The 19,372-nt window shown below is 39.3% G+C and overlaps 1 protein-coding gene across 1 annotated transcript in view; it reads left to right on the forward strand.

The window, feature by feature from the left end:
• LOC311165511 (transducin-like enhancer protein 4) overlaps positions 1-19,372 on the forward strand; it is a 97,571-nt gene that overhangs the window by 72,073 nt on the left and 6,126 nt on the right. Inside the window, exons 9-15 of the mRNA XM_084225556.1 lie at positions 11,403-11,522; positions 12,068-12,121; positions 13,152-13,304; positions 14,483-14,615; positions 14,894-15,087; positions 15,278-15,354; positions 18,448-18,697. Of these exons, the coding sequence (XP_084081682.1) occupies positions 11,403-11,522; positions 12,068-12,121; positions 13,152-13,304; positions 14,483-14,615; positions 14,894-15,087; positions 15,278-15,354; positions 18,448-18,697 (981 nt within the window). The remainder of the gene's footprint in view (positions 1-11,402; positions 11,523-12,067; positions 12,122-13,151; positions 13,305-14,482; positions 14,616-14,893; positions 15,088-15,277; positions 15,355-18,447; positions 18,698-19,372) is intronic.

A 19,372-nucleotide genomic window follows, 5' to 3' on the forward strand; every position in this document is an offset into this window, starting at 1 on the left:
TGGATACAGTTGTGCCTGATGTGAAAGAGTTTGTTACACTTTCTTACTGTAAGGGCTCCATCTGGTGCTCTAGGTGTCTTTAAATGAAAATTTGCATTTACTGTCAGGACTAAAGGCTATGCACAGTGAGCATTCTGATGGTATTATCTGTCACAACAAATAAGGAAAGCTTGTCTTGGACTTGAACCCTGTAATATGAAAGGGGCAAGGAAAGGCAGTGAAATAAAGGGAGACAGACTGGACGGGTTCAGAATCTGTCCCCATGTTAGCATGAAACCGCAGTGAAGACCCACTTTAAAATTCAAGGTTTTCTATCTTAAAACAGGACTTAGATCATTACTGAGAGTAAGCAAGGTAGCAGTGCAAGGAAACTCAATCAGCCCAGATGTTGGTCAGTCAACAGTGGTGTGACTTCCAGCTCAGTGTCTGAAGTTCTGGCTAAAGACATGCTGGCAGTGCTCTGTGTACTCAACATAATGCCCCGCTCACTCTTCAAATTTGAAGATGGTGTGTGCAGAGATCATCATTGTATTCAAGCCTTGCATTAGGAAACACTTTGCTGGCTATTCTGACTAGTGCCTTGAAAAGGAATGATCTTGGCAAGCTGTTAAGAAGAAGAAATGCACTGACAAACTGTTGTAATTTGAGATTTAATAACTTCCCAACAGAGAAACCCATTTTTTAAGTCATTCTGTGCATTCATCCCAGCTCCCTTTTAGCCTTCTCACCTGGATCAGTGTTTACAGCTAAATTCATTATTGACTGTGCATAAAATCAGGCTGCCTATTTAGGTGGCCTTTAAAGTGTGGGTGTTGGTTTTTGCTGTACTCCAAAGCAAGTAAAAAAATGCTTGTCTGCACTGTTTCACCCAGTCAATGGGTGCCTAGAGGAAATTATATGTATTGAAGGAGCCTGTGGAGGCTTTCCCTTAACCCTGTAATTCCAGCTTTTATAGTGCTTCTTGGGCTTTTGATCTCCACACTCTTAATTGGCTCATAGGGAGATTATTTACAGTCAACAAGAAAAGTACCTTGAACTTGTCATTTTAATAAACTTGTTACTTGCCAGCTTCTCTAGAGGTATCCCACATGGAAATAAACATCTTTCATTTTGTTTTATAAATAAAATTTTTTAATGGTTTCCTGGAACCTTGGTGAAATATCAGGTCTTTGCAGATCTAAATCCACACCATAGGTATTGCTTGGAAACATGCTTGGTGTTCTTTAACATGTACTTAATGCTAGATTAGAGAACATAGGACTTTTTTTTTAGTACCCTGTTTCCACCAGCTCATTTCTAAACTATTTAAAATAAAGAGCCTGAGCATGTGTGGTATTTAAAAAAACCTTTCACATGAGGTTTTTAAAACAGATCAATTTCAGCATTAGAGTGTTAGTAATTCAGCAAAGGAAAATTCAATTCAGGATTGTGTTGCTGTAATAATAATGTATTATATCTGTCTTGAAAATGATTGTAACAGTAGAGTTGAACCTAGTGTACATAATTCAGGAGCATTTGCCAGAATGCTGTTTTAGGGATATTACTGTAGTCTTCCCTTAAAAGCAAGTGGAAAGATGAATCGTATTATGAAATACTTAAACGAGAGACAAGAGTCTTCAGAAATTACCTAAAATAACGAATTTGAATAGAATAGAAGGTCACGTGTGTGCATGCCAAGTTAATCACATTTAACTACTTGGCAGAGTGTAGGGGGAGTACAAGAGGGAGATTTTTTGCTTTTCCTTTTCTCTAATCTGAATTAAAAATGTATTGGCTACTCATTGCTAACATCAAAACATTTCCAGCTAGCCTGAAGTCAGTATTTGATTGTGCTTTTAACATTTAAAACATTAACAGTGTGACCTATCTAATATAAATAATGGAAGGCCCGGAGAAGTAAAAGCTACTGCTGCTTCTCTTGGCAAAGCTCTACAATGTTCAGGAGTTGTAATGCATCAGAAATCTGGCAGAAAGGACCATGTGTTTTATTTTTTCAGTCTTCACAAGTAGGTGTTATATTATGATGTGCTATTACATACTGATGTAACTGACTGCAGAATCTGTGTTCCCACCTCTCCTCCGTCCATTCCACTTAGAAGAGTCCTGATTTGAAGAATGAAACTGGGGACCATTATTTTTGCAGCAGGCTGAGGTCCAGATTCTGAGTAGTGCACAGTAGGCATCTAAAGTTCAGCACATATGTACATTCCACTAATTTCTTTTTCTGCTTTGTGACTTCCTTAAGATCAAAGTGTGTGTCTCAAATCTGGCATCTGCTCAAGTGCTTTCCTGAATAGGAAATGGGATAATTTCCTGAACAAGGGTCTTGGGAACATAAGTAAGTGAGGGTAAATGAAGTGAGGCAGTTATAATGGGCTAGGATATTATTTGGGCAGAGAGGAGAATAGTAGTGCTCAAAGATTTTTTTATGGAAGATGTTTTTAATAGATGGTTAAGAGAATGTTTTGTTTCAGAATCAGCATGACCTGGAATCTGCAAACATTTAATAGCACCCAGTTATGTTTTATTCACCCACCCAGTTAAGAGTTTGGTTGGATAATGAAATTCTTTTTTCAGTAGGCACTTATCAGTTTCTGTGGCTTCCTAAACCATGTAGGGTACTAAAAAAGCAGAAAATAAATCAAGTCTTCAGAAGCCACACAAAATCTAATGGAGAAGAGACAACCAAATTGCTGGTCTCTTGCTTAATACTGGAGAAAAATGTGAACGTGTTTCTGATAGCAGAAGCAGTCAGGATGTGGAGTGAGTGTTACTATTGAATTTTAGGGGGCTTTTTGTAATCCTGGTAGCATTTTGAAGGCTACTTTTTTCCCCATCACTTTTCTACTGATCAAGTCAAGAACAAAATAGGATTAAGAAGAGGAATAAGGGAGATAACTAGTCAGAACATGTAGAAAGAGATCATCAGTTCCATTTGTGAACTATTCAGTTAAAACAATAATTTGCTTTGTCTTCTTATCATCTCCTAGGTCATCTCTGCAGCAAAACAACTATAAAATCCTTTAGAGACAAGCAGAAGGGAAGAAAGTGAAAGTGTTTTTCCCTGGAGGGTTGCTACATATGGATAGATTGGAAGGGAGCAAAAATGTGAAAACTTAAAACTGATGTCTTTGCCATGAATATAGCCTTTATTAGATATAATCAAAACTGAAAATGTAGGCTACTGGGGCACAGTACCTGATGGAGGGAAACTAAATTGAGTGTCTTGTGGGACTGTCTTCAGATATGTTCTCTGTGGTTTTAAAACAACAAAAAAAGAAAAGGCTCATTAGCAGTAGGTTAAGACCAGTGATGCTTCTGGTAAAAATGGAGAATAGATAGGGAATGTAAGTCCCAGGAGAAAGTTGTTAGGACCTGTCACATGAAAACTGAATCTACTAAAATGTCCCTGGAGAAGGCAACACTTAAATCCTGATCATTTTGCTTCTTGAACATGGAAAATCTAGGGGGTGTAGATATGTGTATTTTTTACCTCCTAACTTTGGTTGCCAGTACTGAAGGGATTTTTATAACCCTTGTGCCTTGAGACGCTGCAGGAAAGTGTTTGCATCCAGCTTGGCTCTGTGCCTTACAGTCCATTTTAATCACTTTGCAAAGTGGAAGGATAACAGTTCTACTACGGTGCTTGGTCTGAAAAGAGGACTCTGAGCGAAAGCCAGTTATTCTTCAGAGGGATTTCCTGGTTCTTGCAGGAACAGACTGTAAAGCATACTGACACAAGCCTTTAATGGTTATCATAAAACATTCCCTCTGTAGTATTTTTTAGAATTCTGAAAATTAACCAAGTATCCTTGTGTATTCTGTTTGAATGCAGTTGCTGTGAAAATATAATTAGTGTTGATATTCTGGAGATATGTTGGATGGTGGGAATTTTTATGCATGTCCATCACTGGCTTTTGAAGAACAGTAATGGAGTGCTGCTGCTTTTCCTTGCCTCATGGCATGTCAGTGACTCAAAACCTCTAATACAGGCTGGTGGCTATTCTTCTCTCTCTTTCATGATGTTGAGCCCACAATTAAATTGCTGTACTGAATGCTTCAGCTAGTTGAGCTTTTTCTCGTACTCTGTGATTGCATGCTTTCCCTTGCTCTTTCTCCTGAGTTAACTGCCCATAGACTCTATTCTCTGTGTTTCTGTTTTGTTAAAACTGCTCAAATTGTTTCAGGTCTCTGCTAAAGGAAATAGCAGGAAAGATCAGTAACTGGAACCCCAAATAAATATTTGAGGAGAGGACTATAGTTTCACATTTCCTTGGCACTACTCAGTTCCTGATGTTTCCGAAGATATTTATCCTGAATTCTTCTGAATTTCTGTAACTTGATGGCCTTTGACCCTTCCCTTTAAGTAACTCTGATTTTGGCTGAAGTTACATTTAGAGGCTTGGCCAACATGCAGGTGTGTCTTGGATTTTCACACTTACTTTCTAGAATGCCAGCAAGACCTTTTTCTCTGGTAGCATCTCCAGGCTTGTGATTGGTGGAACGCTTCTTTCTGGAAACATCAGGGTTGATATTGCTTTGCAGCCTGCATGTGCCCTGGGGCTCACCTACTCTATTGTCTATAGCAGTTGCAATTTGTGCCTTACCACCTTCTTACAAATCTTTTCAATCCATCCAAATTACCTACTCTGCTATGTTCTGAAACATGTATTCTTATTTTAGGGTTTGGTCAAGGGAGGAGATGGAATCACAGGTTGGTGAATGGAGAGAATGTATTGAGTGAATTGTTCTATAGATTAAGTAAGGAAGGATGCTTGACAGTGCCCAGGTTGTCTTACTGTCAATTAAATTCAATGTTAACAAGTAGCAAACTGTGGGTGAGAACAGTCTTCCTAGTAAATGTAATATTGTGAACTCCGAGCCTTCTGTAAACCTATCAGAAATGTTTAACTCTTTTTCCTGCCATCTGTTTCTTTTTCTTTTGTTCCCTGCTGAAACCAGGTCCTGTGTTCAAACTGTTCTTCTTTACCAAAGGGTGCTTGTTACTCTTGGCACATTTGATTTCACTATCTTCATGTGCCTGTGCTAGGATGTACTTTAACCTAAACCTAGTCTTCCTTTTTTCACTTTCATCTGCGTTCTTCTACTCCTCCACTGCTTGTCCTAAAGCTGCATTAGTTCTCCCCATCCTTTGACCTTCACGGTGTCAAGTAGTGCTGAGGCCCTTTGTGTGTTATGTCCTTCAGCCAGTGATTAGTGGAGAAGCTGTATTTTAAAGGATTTATTGCAAAAATACATCTGCAAAAGACTAGCCAGCAGATCTGACCATTGCTTTAAACATCTACTTTTCTTGTCACCAATATGAACCTGTACACGAGGAGGGGCCAGAGAATCATCATCCCATGCTGATGGGATTTTACATCAAAATTGCTAAGTACTTTCAGCTGTTGTTGTGTGTCCCTCTCAGCTTTTCCAGCAAATTTAAAAGTATATATTGAAATACAGCTGGAATTAATGTGTGCAACTGTAGTAGTTTATTGCTTTGCTTTATCACCCATTTCATAGCATCTAGACTTTGATGCTTTTAATTAGCTCAGATTAAATACTCCAGTGGTACCACCAATGGCAAGCAGATCACAAGTGTAAACAGTTACATGAGCATTTTTTGTGAAATTACACACACATATACATACTAAACACACATATCTGTACTTCTCTTGACGTAACATTTATGGGAACACTTAGATTTTGAAGACTGCTGACCCTACATATTCTCTTTATTCTGGACTTTTTAATAGTCTTCCTGACACTCTTGCAGGCAGCACTGCACATCTAGACTTTGAAGTTTTTTTTATAGCACTCTTATCCTCTAATTAACTTCATTAATTTTGCAATTAGTGAAGTTAATTAGTGGTTAAAAATGCTATATAAAACTTCAAAGTTTGCATTTTAATCATAGTTTGTATTAAAAATAATTATCACACGCTTGATTACAAAAAACTTGATGCGGTTAGCTCAGACCAGGTCATGTGATATTAAAACCAGCTTTGTTCTATATCTATATCTATATAGTTAGTTGCATTTTCCCCTGACAGTTTCTGAGGTTTTTTCTGATATCTGAAAATGCAGCCATAGGGAAAAGACAGTGAATAAGACAAAAAAAAAAAAAAATTGCTCATGGTATGGCTGAGTGGAAGTTAGGTTCTAGTTTGGGCAAGCAGAGAAACAAGTTGGAAAGTGGGGACATGAAAATGTTAAAGAAGTCCACCATGACCAGTGAGTGATACTTGTGGGATCAACACTTGCCTACCCGCCTCCTCTGATGAATCATTTTGGTAGTGCTGTGGTCCAAGTTGTACTGCCTGACTGTGTCAGCCTGATCATGACTTGCTACGTAAACCTCAAGGTAAGGGTTTGGTAAAGAAAATCTACTTGCCTAAGGGCTGCAAAGAGTGTGTGTTGAAAAATTAAAACAAAGAGGACAAAATCCATGTCTATCCATGCAGATACTGGGATGTAGTAATACCAATAATAGTAATAATAATAATACCAGCAACAAAAAGGCTGTGTAAGTGTGGTGACTTCAGGAGGCCGAGTTGCTATGCAAATCCTCCATTATGGTATCTCTAGATCAACCCATAGCATTTCGAGCCATCTTCCTGAGTTTAATTAAAGTAATGCTTCTGTGCATATAGATGTCTATAAATGAATTATTTTTTAAATAGGTAGATCAGTGTTACCTTAGAGCCCTTAGGCTTGCTTTGTGGAAGCCCTTGGCTGCAGTTTCTTCCCTGAACACATGGTCTCTGGGCTGTGTTAGCGGTGCCTCTTTTTCTTGTGCCCTGACATCTCACCTATCTGGTGGGACCTCACCCTTAGCTTGTCAGAAGTCTTAACCCTAATTTCTTACTTTTTTTTTTTCTTTTTTTTTTTTTTTGCACCTCTGATATAAGCTTACAGTATTAGGCCGCTTAGTGCTCCAATCCCAAACCTAGGGCAGTGCCTGAGTCCAAGTTCCAGTGCTGGTGCTTCCATCTATAACACTGGCATCAGCCAACACAAAGCAGCATTACTGCCTGGTCGTTTCACTGCGATGCATATTGTATCCATTTTTATAGTTTCTTTTATACTTTCAACAGTCTTTATAACAGCAATAATGTCATTCAGATAATTATACTGTAATTGACCTTAGCGTTGAGCATCCTTGGCTTTTACTGCAGTTTGCTTAATACTTCAGTATGGTCAATTATCTTGTAATTCCCACTTTGTTGAGAATTATTGTTTTAATTATTCCACTCCAAATACATCATTTTGGCATAGTAGTAAGGGTTCACTGGGGAATGGTCACACTCATGAATGCTTTAAAGAGTTACCAGCTTTAACATGTAGGAAGGCTTTTCATCTTGTCATCTCTAGTCATTACTTTTAACACTGATTTCATTTAATTATCACTTAGTGTGCTCAGGCCAGGTCTTATCTGGAGAAGTCAGCATATGGGGAGTTGGGGCTTGCAGCTGGATGGCTGTACAATTTGATTTATGATTTCCATACTGATTTCTGCCACATTACAGTGTGAGCTACGTATGTTGATACAGCTAAATTCCAGTAAAAGGTGGGGGTAAAACAGTGATTTTTTTTTTTCCCCCTAGCAATTTGAACTATTAATTATCCCAAACAGACAGTGAGTATGCTGGTAAGAATTTTGTGGCTGCATAGGAGGCTTGTGTGGCTCTCTGGATCCTGGTTTAATTTGCACCTGTATGGCGCTGATATTCCACCAGGAGCAGTGCCCTGATGGTGTTGGAGAAGAAACAGCACGGTCCTTCTAGTGGGAGACTGTTTCAGTTAGCACTGTGCTCAGCTCTGCCCAAAACAGAGACTGAATCATAGCATGCTGTGCTCCATAGCCTAGTGCAAAAAATACTGTGGGTCCAGTACTAGAAAGACACTGTTCTACGTCTTAAATTTATTATATGAACACAGTGATGTGTTCAGCCTTTCTATAAATGTGTATGTTCATTGGTTTTTTGTCAGCATTTTGTGACATGTTTACCATGAATAAAAATGTTCTACCGAAGCAGAAAATAAAAAACTGGTATGTTTTGCTCAAACACAAACTAAGTGTAACCTACTTTCACCAAAGAGTATTTTTTCTTATGTCTGATATAATTATTACATGTAAGCAAATTCAGCATTGTTTAATAGGAAAATGCTACTCTTCTAGTAGATTCATGCATTTTATTGAGGAAAACAGCAGTGTAAAAAGACTTCATTTCTCTATAAATTTTAATAGTTACTAAAACAAGGACTCTGGCCCATTAAGTTACAGCCTGCCAAGTCATAGTGCTGAATCAATTTCTCTAAGTAACTATCCTATTCCAACTTCTTAAAGGCAGCTGTTAGGAGAGCACTGATGTTTCAATCATGGAACAAGGCAGAGTCTGTCAGGTGAGCTGTGTGTTTTGATGGGGTTTTCTTTTACCATCTGCAAATGTAAGGACCTCTCTCGGAGTTTGTGGGCTGGCACACTCAGGAACCAAGGTGTGGGTGGGTACAGGATTATTTTCAGGAATCTGATGTCAATGGAAACCATGAGGACATTGTTATATCCCAGTATTTCTCAATGAAGGTAGGTCCTTATCAGTGCTTATAGACTGAAAAGCTGTTACAAACAATAGAGGGAACCCAGTATGATTAATACTGTTGTCTTTCACACAGTGAATATAATAGCCATTAGGTCCATAGGAAGATCTAGATCATAGCTCGTTGTCTATGTATGTGACATATCTTTATTGCTTAGCATAAGAGATAAACTTAGATCTGTCAGCAAAAGTACTAGGGATCCATCCCTTGAAGTTGCTGATTTTAATGTGGCAGGTGCATTTCATGTTGAAGGGAAAAGAAGGCAGTTCTGCAGGGGTATTGGTGCAAGGAAAAAGGTGTGGCAGTTGAAAGTGGGAGTGTTTAGATTTGGTCTGTAGTAATTGACTTGTGAGGCAAAATAATGTCTCTCCTAGTACACTGGCCTAATTTCAGATTGGTGAAGGAGGTTCTGCCTGCTATCAGCAGGTGAGTTGTCTCCATTTTTTCTGCTTATGTCAGGTAAGAATACTGCAGGAGGATCCTTTCATATTGATATGAGGTCAGATCCATCAAGCAATAAAACCATTATTAGTGTTCATTGCCCCAATGCCCAATGTGGTGCTCATCCTTTAATGTGCTAGTGATAATTAGCTACTTTATCTTTCTAGTAGGGATCTTCAATTTATTACTTTATTAAGTAGTGAAATCAAAGATTAAAATGGTATCTATAGCACATAGCTAACCAGATTGTGAAAAATGGAACTGTATGGTTTCAGATTTATGAAAATAAATATTTCTATTTAAATAAGTGCAGTAGTTTAATTCTTTAGACACCACTTTAATTTGTAGTTTATTGGTGATTATTTTTCTTCGTTTTAAAGCAAATTGCTTTTTGTAGGGTGAAGTTGAGAAATAATGAATTGAATTCATATTACAAGCTACTGCCTTCCAAATTCTGAATGAATACAAATGTAATAGCATACATTTGTATAGAATGTAGTATAAAAATCTTTTGCAAAAGGCTATGCTGTATCATTGCAGAAACAAATACATTTTTCAAGTCATCAGTTCATTTAATGTTGTGTTTCTACTTGGCCTTTATTTTAAGGGCTTCTGTACCCTGGCACTGCTGTCTCCAAATGTCTTAACATGTGTTGTCGCTTCAGAGCAAAAAAATAACTTTGTTAGTTTGTGTTATTTGCTATAATTGTTGATTAATGATCTGCTTTAAAACTAAATTAGTATTTTAAGATGTATTTGCACAGTATGGGGAAAGGCACAGGCTGTGCCTTCATCACTAGCTTTGTTCTAAAATTTTTATTTCCATTCAATGTTCTTAGAGGGTAATTAACAATTATCAGTCCAAAATATGGAAGATTTTTGCAAATTCTACCACTCATTAATCTGAGCTGCTGTTCTGAAGAACTGTAAATTTGAGCAAAATGGAGAGGAGGACCTGTGTTCCAGTAGGAAGTAACATTCTCTTATGTGACTTGGACAATAACCACCACTTAATTTCTGTGTTTTAAGTTTTCCTAATCCTTACCAGAAGCTTGTGATATAATAAGGAAAAGAGGAAATTCTATAATAGTGATGGAACAGAAGTTACTCAATGTAAATGCTAATTTCTTGGTTTGTATTCATGTTAATAGCTGCACTGAAAACCCCAAAACCAAATTGCTATGTAGTACAGTTTTATGTGGAAAAACAGCTGTCTGTCATGCATGGAGGAAAAAACCCCAAACAAGTGTTTCTGGATGAGTGGGAGGATCTAAAATCCATCAGTCAGGACTTCTTTGGTTGTTCCTCACCACGCCAGTAAAAAAGGAGGACAGAGATGGAAACAGTCAGCAGGATTTCAACTGACAATTATTTTCATCTCCATTGCTGTCATTTCCAATTCTGCAAAAAGCCTGAACACATCCTTACTTATGTAGTTCAACCACTGACTTCAGAGTGAGATAAACTTTAGTGCATGCTTAAATGCTTTCTTGAACTAGGGCCAAAACTGCTGCTGCTACTAAAATCGGTCCCAGAGGGAACATTGCATCTTTCACTGCTTCCTTTTTTGTACATGAAGATACAGACTCCACAAAGACTTGGAAATATGGTAGAATTTGATAAATGTTGCCTGCCTTGTTTAACGGAGTAGAGTGGAGTTGTTGGATGATAGTGCATAAAGTACACATTACCTTCCTTTCTCTCCTGTCCATATGTGTGCTCTTCAGCAATCATTACTAGGTGAGCACTGTAGAATAGCAAGAGAATCACTCAGCCAGTCTGTGTTTTGTTTCTGTCTGCTGCAGGCATAGCCTGTAATTGTAAAAGGCAGCAAAATAAAATGAGTTAAGGTGTTTTCTCCTTTTCTTGCCTGCTCCAAAAATGTTCAGAGGCTTGCTTCTTTCTTTGGTAGAAATCTTCATTCAAATGTTTGCTGAAGTGTGACTTGCCTTGAGCCTCTTTGTTCTTTTTGATTTACACAGGCAAACACACACACATGTGCAAACACACACCCCTCTTCTGGGACTATTGACTTAACCCTGCGTATTTGTAGAGGAAACAAACCAAAACAAGACCAGTGCACAGTATTCATAAAATTAATCCCATTGGCAGTGCAGATAGCCACTGCCAATGTGATCTGTCAGCTGATCACCTGTTTCTGTCTCTTGCAATACATAGTGCAGTTTTTGACACGACACACTTGGTGGGCAGCTGTCACTGGTTAAAACCCAACATGCTGTCTGTGAGAACTGCTCCAGATCATACTGTCAGTGTGAGATGTATTGAGGGGTGGTGACAAATGAACCACTGATGTGAATGAGGGTCTGATGATGCTTTCTTCTCTTTTTGGACTACAGAGCTCTTCTGTATCTCCCTCAGCCAGTTTCAGAACAGCAGAAAAGCACAGAAATTCAACAGATTATTCTTCAGATAGTAAAAAACAGAAAACAGAAGAGAAGGAAATAGCAGCTCGTTATGTGAGTAGATTGTCTACGTTTGCATTATTGAACTTCAGTGTTCCTCTGTAGTTTTATCTGATTTTTACTGCATAATTAATTTTAAAATAAGGGTGAAATTTTAACTGGTTTTTGCTGCCTACCTCTAGTGTCTCTGCTGGATTGAACATTTTGGTGCATATGATTTGTAGAGATTTTAACAATATATATCCAAAGCACCTGAAAGTTGTGTCGCAATAGTGCTGAGCTTTAGTTAGGTTGGGACTTGTTAATGAAGTTTATCTTGGCTCCACTTTATAGTGCAGTGCCACTTTGGATGAAGATTTTCACCCCATGTCCTTCTCCACCAATTTGAAGACTGGCAAGACTGCTGTAGTTGTGGTAGCCTGCTAAGCAGAAGCCCTGCAGATGACTGAAAGACTTTAATTGTATTACCACATAAAGTTTGGTAAAAGTGAATGGTACACTGCAGATTTATGAGCAGATTTCCTTTGTTTTCACAGTTGTTAAGAGACGCTAGGATATGAAATAAATTTTTTTTAACACATTGTGATTTGTTATTGCAGGACAGCGATGGTGAAAAGAGCGATGACAACTTGGTAGTTGATGTTTCCAATGAGGTATACACAATGGCGTTTTTACTTTACAGAAATGGTGGTGAGGGTATCTTCAGTGGTTTCTGTGCATATTGGTTTTATGAATAGGATTATGGCATTTGAACTTGAAATGCCCGACAGAATCCAGTTGTATCCTCTTTCTTTAGAATATAAATCAGATCTGAAGCATTTACTTCTAAAGAGTTGTAAGTACTTGTACAAAGCTTGTAAGAGAGTCTGTCTTTTCTTTCACTTTGGCCATGACTTCATGTGTGAACCTTATCAGGTCTGCCAAATGCATCAAATCTTTTTAATCTTTAACTTGAAGAATGAGATTTGCTTGCCTATTTCAATATCCATAGATTTTTGGCATTATTTTTCATGGCTTAGTGGCATCAAATTTTAAGAATTTTTTAAAAAACCCAAATTGTCTTTCATTATCCCTCTCAATTTTACAATTGTATCAGCTAAATCAATTAGGAACGGAAGGAATATGTCACTTCCTGTGACAGATCTTCATTCCAAATTGAGATGATGCCTTGAGAGGCTGCCTAGAACAGAGGTTAGACAGAGTTCAAGGAATAAAGTAGGTATTTATTAAAAGGCCTTCAAAGGATACATCTTAGGCAGTACAAGAGCCTGGCCATGGCTCCACCCAGGATGGACCCAAGAAGGACCCAAGATGGACAACTGGTCACGAGTTTTCACACTTTTATAAGTTTTGGTCCTTCTACATATTGGGATGAATTGTCCAATTACAGCTTCAGGTTATGAAGTCCCATCCTCCCAGACTGCTCTCCTCCATTTGCTGTTGTTGACACTTTTTGAGGCTGCACTGGTGTCCCTGGTTCTCAGGCTGGAAAAGGATTGTTTTGTCTGACTAAACTGTGAGGAGAACTTGCTAACACTTTATATGAAGTTCAGAGTTATACACTAATGCAGTACAGAATCTGGAAAATATGAAAGCTAAACTTAAGGCATCAGAGGACTGCTCAAGACAAGAACTAGTGTCTAGTATGAAGTTTTTATGCTAACCCATATTCCTGATATTTAGGATCCTTCTTCTCCCCGTGGGAGCCCAGCACACTCTCCACGGGAAAATGGCTTGGACAAGACTCGACTGCTGAAAAAAGATGCACCAATTAGTCCGGCATCTATTGCATCCTCCAGCAGTACTCCTTCCTCCAAATCCAAAGAACTTAGCCTTGTAAGTGCTACAAAATGCTTCTGACCCCTAATCATAGGCTGAAATACATGCTTACCGGATTTCTGTCTGACACAGTTTGTGTTTCCACAGCTGTCAATAAAGCACTCTGAAGCATCAATTTAGTATTAGTTTAATTTGTCTTTTCAGGGGAGTCTAACAGAAAGTCCACAGTCTTTTTTTGGGATAGAAAGAGGTTATTTTCACTGGTGGTATGAGTAGATGATATATGTGGTGTTCCGAGAGATATTTTTCTCCGCCCCCATATGAAGAACTGTTATTCTGAGAATAAATAAAAGTACACAGGGGTTTCTTGAGCTGTTTTCCTGTGCTGTGGTTTATAGCAAATTCAGTTCCCTGCTTGGATGTGATTTGGTTGTTAGCTTTGTTTGAATTACCAGGCTATATACAACAACAATAATTTTTATTTTCTATCTAAAAAGTAATCTGTCATTTACAAGAGCCTTCCTTGACTTGCATCGCAAATCAAAATGCAAAAGAAAAGAGCTGCCTGCAAGGGGTGTTCTTTCCTTTCCTGTTTGTGGCCACAGTTAATCACCTACCTGAGCTGCACAGTAATTCCCCCCCTGGTTCTTCACAGGGCAGGGTATGCAATTATTTAAAGAAATAAAATAAATAAAAAGAAAGCTTAAAGTGAATGTAGTGCTCAGGAACGGTGATGGAATGACAGGTTCAGGCCTGGGAATCAGTGGTGTGTCTGATGAACGAGCCTGTCACAAGAGCAGCACTGCACAGTTCCTGACTTTATACCCGTCACTGTCTTCATCCTGTGTTTCTAGCACCACACTTGGATATGAGTAGTTGGTCAGTTTGGGGATTTTTTTTCCTACTCTTCTTGTCCGTCCCTCACAAAAAATTATAATCGAAGTCCATGAGCATAGTGAGACCACTGACTGATTTCACATATGCTGCCAATTGTCAGAGGGAAATGATTTTCAGTCATTTACCTCATTCTGAATCATACAGATTCTCCTGATGAGAAAAGCAGTGAAGGCTGTACGTAATTTTCAAAGCCATTCTGCCTTTTCAGTGTCTTTGCATCTTCTTTTCATTGCCAGGGACTGTTGAAATCCAAATCCAGAAGCTAAATATCAGTAATCACTAGGTATAAAAACAAAATAATTTACAAACTGCCTTCCTTTTTCCTTCTTGGTGATTAGAATGAGAAATCCACCACTCCTGTGTCTAAATCAAATACCCCAACTCCACGGACTGATGCTCCAACTCCAGGCAGCAACTCCACTCCCGGACTGAGGCCAGTGCCCGGCAAACCCCCAGGTGTGGACCCGATAGGTTAGTGTCCATATATTTCGGTGGTGTGAAACAGTCTGACCTTGTCAGACTCCCTTTAAATCTGTAATGACAAGTCAGTTAAAGCAGTACAGATGCTTAAACTGGGTGCTGAGCTGGTTCTTCAGCACTCCAATACAGTGTTAAGTGGCTTTCCTTGGCTGACTAACTGGTTGGCTTGGGTTATTCGTGGGGTTTTTTTGCAGTTTTCCAAACTCATGTTTCATGTGACAGCTCCAGAATGCCTCTGTGACTTCTCACTTTCCCCCCTCTTCTTATAGCTTCAGGTTTAAGGACACCTATGGCAGTACCGTGTCCTTATCCTACTCCATTTGGTATCGTGCCACATGCTGGTATGAATGGGGAGCTGACCAGCCCTGGAGCTGCCTATGCTGGTCTACACAATATTTCCCCTCAAATGAGTGCAGCAGCTGCTGCAGCAGCAGCAGCAGCAGCTTATGGGAGATCTCCAGTGGTAAGTGTTTGCCGTTAGTGCATTTAGTTTTGAGAGCTTTTTATATTAAATATAAGGCCTGTGGGGTTAACTCTAGTTCACTCATTTTGTGGTTTGGGGAGTATGCTATGGAGAGCATGAATTAAACAGTCTTCCTTTGCCTAACTCTTACTTTAGTACACCTTTTTGTTTTGCTTGGGGAAAACTACAGGTTGGTTTTGATCCACATCATCACATGCGAGTCCCAGGCATCCCTCCTAATCTCACAGGCATCCCAGGAGGAAAACCGTGAGTATCAAACATTCAGCTTTAAAAGTCAATCATCTGTTAGAAGTCATGTTCCCTTGCTGGTTGGAATTCCCCTTAGCTACTGAAAACTATTGTGTGAATAGAAATAAGTATAGCTATTCAGCAAGAGCAGGAGAATCACTGTGTAATCTTAGAGTTGCGTTTGTGAATTTGCTTTAGAGACTAATAGCAGTTGACATGGACTGGGTGATACAAAGTAAAGGAGACAGAAATAAATGGAAAAAGGAGATGAACTTCAAATCTGACTGGTTGGTTGTTTATGGAAATGCAAGCTGGAATGAGATCTCAGCTTTCCATCTCTACTGTACTCTGCTTCTCAGTTTAAAAAAATTATTTCTTTGTTCACAAAAGCCTTGCAATTACTTGCAAGCTTAGCAGCTGTGTGCAGAAAAAGGAACACTGAAACGTTTTGTTTGCTTGAAAATACTGGAAAGAATTATTTTATGATAATATTCTGATTCATCCTTGATGGAACTGACCTGTATAGTGTGACCTGCTGTACCAGGCTTTTCGTGTTGTGTGCCTAGGAAGAAAGATTACAGAGACGAAGAACTCTCAACTCACATTCTTCTTGAGGTAGAGAGGAGAAAAGCTAAGTAAAGCAGCTATACAAACTGGGATCATACTGATCCAGATTTTCTTTAAAGTTCATCCAGTTCCCCTTCCTTGTTCCCACGCTTCTGGGAGACTCTGACCAGTTCATACTGGAAAGTTCGATGGTCAAGGGGTGTTGGTGCCATTCCTTCTCAAGCTCTTTTACCTGTGGATGCCTTTGCTTAGGAGTGGTTGGGGTTAGCCGTATGCCTGGCTTTGTGTGAGTAAATGCACACCCTTACCTGCCAGTGAGCTCGCAGACACGCGGGACTAACGGCGTACGGTGACAAGTGGCCAGGTCTAGTGCCCATAACTCCTTGGGTACACACGTCACACAGGTCATGAGCCACGTCCAAATCTCTCAGCTGTCACACACTGGTAACCACCTTAATGTACTTTCCTGCTAGTTGTGCCACCCTGTTAGGTGAATGCGTAAGGCAGGTATGGAAATTGGTGTGCAGCAGCTTGTAGACCAGCTGCTTGCATTAAAAATTCTGTGGGGCACAGATCTTCATCCATTGTATACAGTGGGCTCTAAGAAATGTATTGATGTAATGTTCAAATGGTCACTGGATTTAAGTTCATCCCTGATGGAGTCAGTCACCTGGAAAGAAATGTCTCTGGATCTACTAGACTTTGCTTGCTGTGGTGAGACAAATGGTAATTGCAGGGGTTCAGAGACCTCCCTGCTCTGTTAAAATTGAGAGGAATAAACCATAAGGCAAACTGAAATCAAATCACTTAAATTCTGATTTATCTCCAAGATTTTTAAACGTTGTTGCTCTGTTGATGTCTATTTAAACATTTACATATAGCAGTCATTTGTCTACCAGAAGGCTTGAAACTTTTACAACCTGTAGTTCTTTCAGCATGATTGTATTGACTTTCCTCTGTCTTGAGTGTGATAGTTGTCGCATCTTCCAGGGTTGTTATTTTCTCATCTACTCCATTTGTACCTTAGAGGGAAATTTATGTAAATTCTCTGCACTGGTGAGTGTTCTGAAATGAAGTGGGCAGCATATGGTACATTTGGGATCTGGCCCCTAATAACTCTCTTTTCACTTCGGTATTGTATCTACTCCTGAGTATTGTACAGTATATAAATACTGAAAGATAGTATATAAATAGGAAAGATAGCTAATGCATTTTTTCCCTCTGAAAATTATTGATCTAGTGCATTATGAATCTTAAATGACAAATTCAGTAGTTTAATTGTGAATACTGCCTTTTTTAGTCACTTTGAAGTATCAATTAAGGAAGTAAACTTAAAAATGTTCTCATAAACAATTTCTTTGTGAGATCTTCTCATCCCACCATTGTGACAATGGATTTTTCACGAGCGTTATGATGATTTTTTTAGGTCTAAGAAAATTAAAGCATTAAGCGTACCTTGATATGTATAGGTAAACCCTCTTAAAAATTTTGTGGTCTTGTAATAGATGTGATGTATCAGGTAGCATCTCAGAACAAGGCAATTTCACAACCTAACTGTTCTCCCTGGAAAATACTTGGAGATAAAGCTGTTGATAAGTTATTCACAGGTGGCATAAGTGGCAATCACAGAACAGATTCTTTCTCAGTGAGAGGCCTGATTTTGGCAAGAGAAATCGGGATCTGTAGCAGTTGTGTTGAGTCTACAAAAAAAAAAAACAACCCAAAAAGCCCAAACCCAAAAAAACCCTACAAAACAAAAAATTCCATTGCAGTGCATTTAAGCTGGTCTGTCATGTCAGCTGTCAGCAACCATGCCTTGAGGACTTAACTCCTCAATGTTGTGGGAAGTTTCACTTCACCCTTAGGTACAGTGCTGAGCAGTTTTGCTCAAGGGGCCTGGGGCCCAGAGTACATTCAGGACAGATTGGCAGCAGTTCAGCTGAAGCTGCCACATAAGAGTCAGTAAAGTGAGCAGCCAAATGTCCCCTGGCACGCAGCTACCCACCATGCTCTGGCAGCAACCAGCCAACTATTTCTGTCTTCCAGAGGGCCCTGACCCAACTTTCCTTCCCTTCTCTGCATGCTGTGATATCCCCATCCAAAGTTAAGAGTGGTGTCATATAGCCTCACTCATGCCAGAAATCATCATAATGTGAGTTGTAAAAGCTCATTTGACTGGTGCTTGACTTTCCACATTAAAAGCTGAGCGCCTACGTTTGTGCTTGGAGGGCCATGCTACAGATAAATAAATGCTTTTTCCTTATGTGATTAAAATACCTGATATTTGTCCAGCTGAGTAAAGCGTGGTGCTAATAACACCAAGGTCATGTGTTCAGTCCCCATATGGCCATTCACTTAAGGCTCAGACCCTATGATCCTTGAGGGTCCCTTCCAGCTCAGAATATTCTGTGAAATATCTGTGAAAAAATTGAGCTGAGGGCACAAGCTGAATGCCTGCAGGGGAAGCACATCTTTGATTCTGTTTTCGTAAATAGCCTTGAAGTAAAACTCTTTAAACCATCCCCTTAATTTTTTTCCCCTCAGAGCATACTCATTTCATGTAAGTGCAGATGGTCAGATGCAGCCAGTTCCTTTCCCTCCTGATGCCCTCATCGGCCCAGGAATCCCTCGCCATGCCCGTCAGATCAACACCCTGAACCACGGGGAAGTTGTGTGTGCAGTTACCATCAGCAACCCCACCAGACACGTGTACACGGGTGGGAAGGGCTGTGTCAAGGTCTGGGACATCAGTCAGCCTGGCAACAAGAGCCCTGTCTCTCAGCTGGACTGCCTGGTAGGTGAACAGCAGCATATGACGCTGAAAGAAGAGAGGACGTTGTGTTAAGATTGCAGTGATACCACTAAGATGTAAAAGGGCAAGTGGGTATTTGATTTCTGTCACGGTATCACAAGTCAGTATTGCATCTGTAATCTTGTTGTTTCTATCAGAACTGACGTTGAAGTATGTTCCTCATCATACTTGTGGGTTTTTTTCTCCCTCAAAGAATCAAAACATTTTTAATATCCTAAAATTGTGGTGGGAGGAAAGATCAAAGACAGCACAGCAAATACTGTTTATAAACTTTGACATTTGCTGGCAATCTTACAGCTTGTTGATACCCGATCATGCTAAAAATTGCTGTCTTGCAGCTGTATTCTCTGAGAATATTTGGGGATTGTGTCACGTATTTTGTATCTGTATATGTGTACGAATGCATTGACCTGTCTTAATGTGGCAATTAAAAATATCCATGAGTGTTATTCACAAATTATCTGAATGTGCTAACAAGATGAACTATTGTCACCAGCTTTTCTCTTGCCATTTACCAGTTCTTGCTAAGATGTTGCTGTTTGTTACAGAGGCAGTAAAATGAGAACTGTGCAGCACGTGTAGACTTATAATGAATTGCTACACAAGTTGCTACACAAGTGAAGAAAATTGCCAAATATTTTCCTCTGACATCTAGAT

Source organism: Fringilla coelebs, assembly GCF_963513975.1.
Source record: "Fringilla coelebs genome assembly, chromosome: Z".
In the NCBI taxonomy this organism is placed as follows: Eukaryota; Metazoa; Chordata; class Aves; order Passeriformes; family Fringillidae; genus Fringilla; species Fringilla coelebs.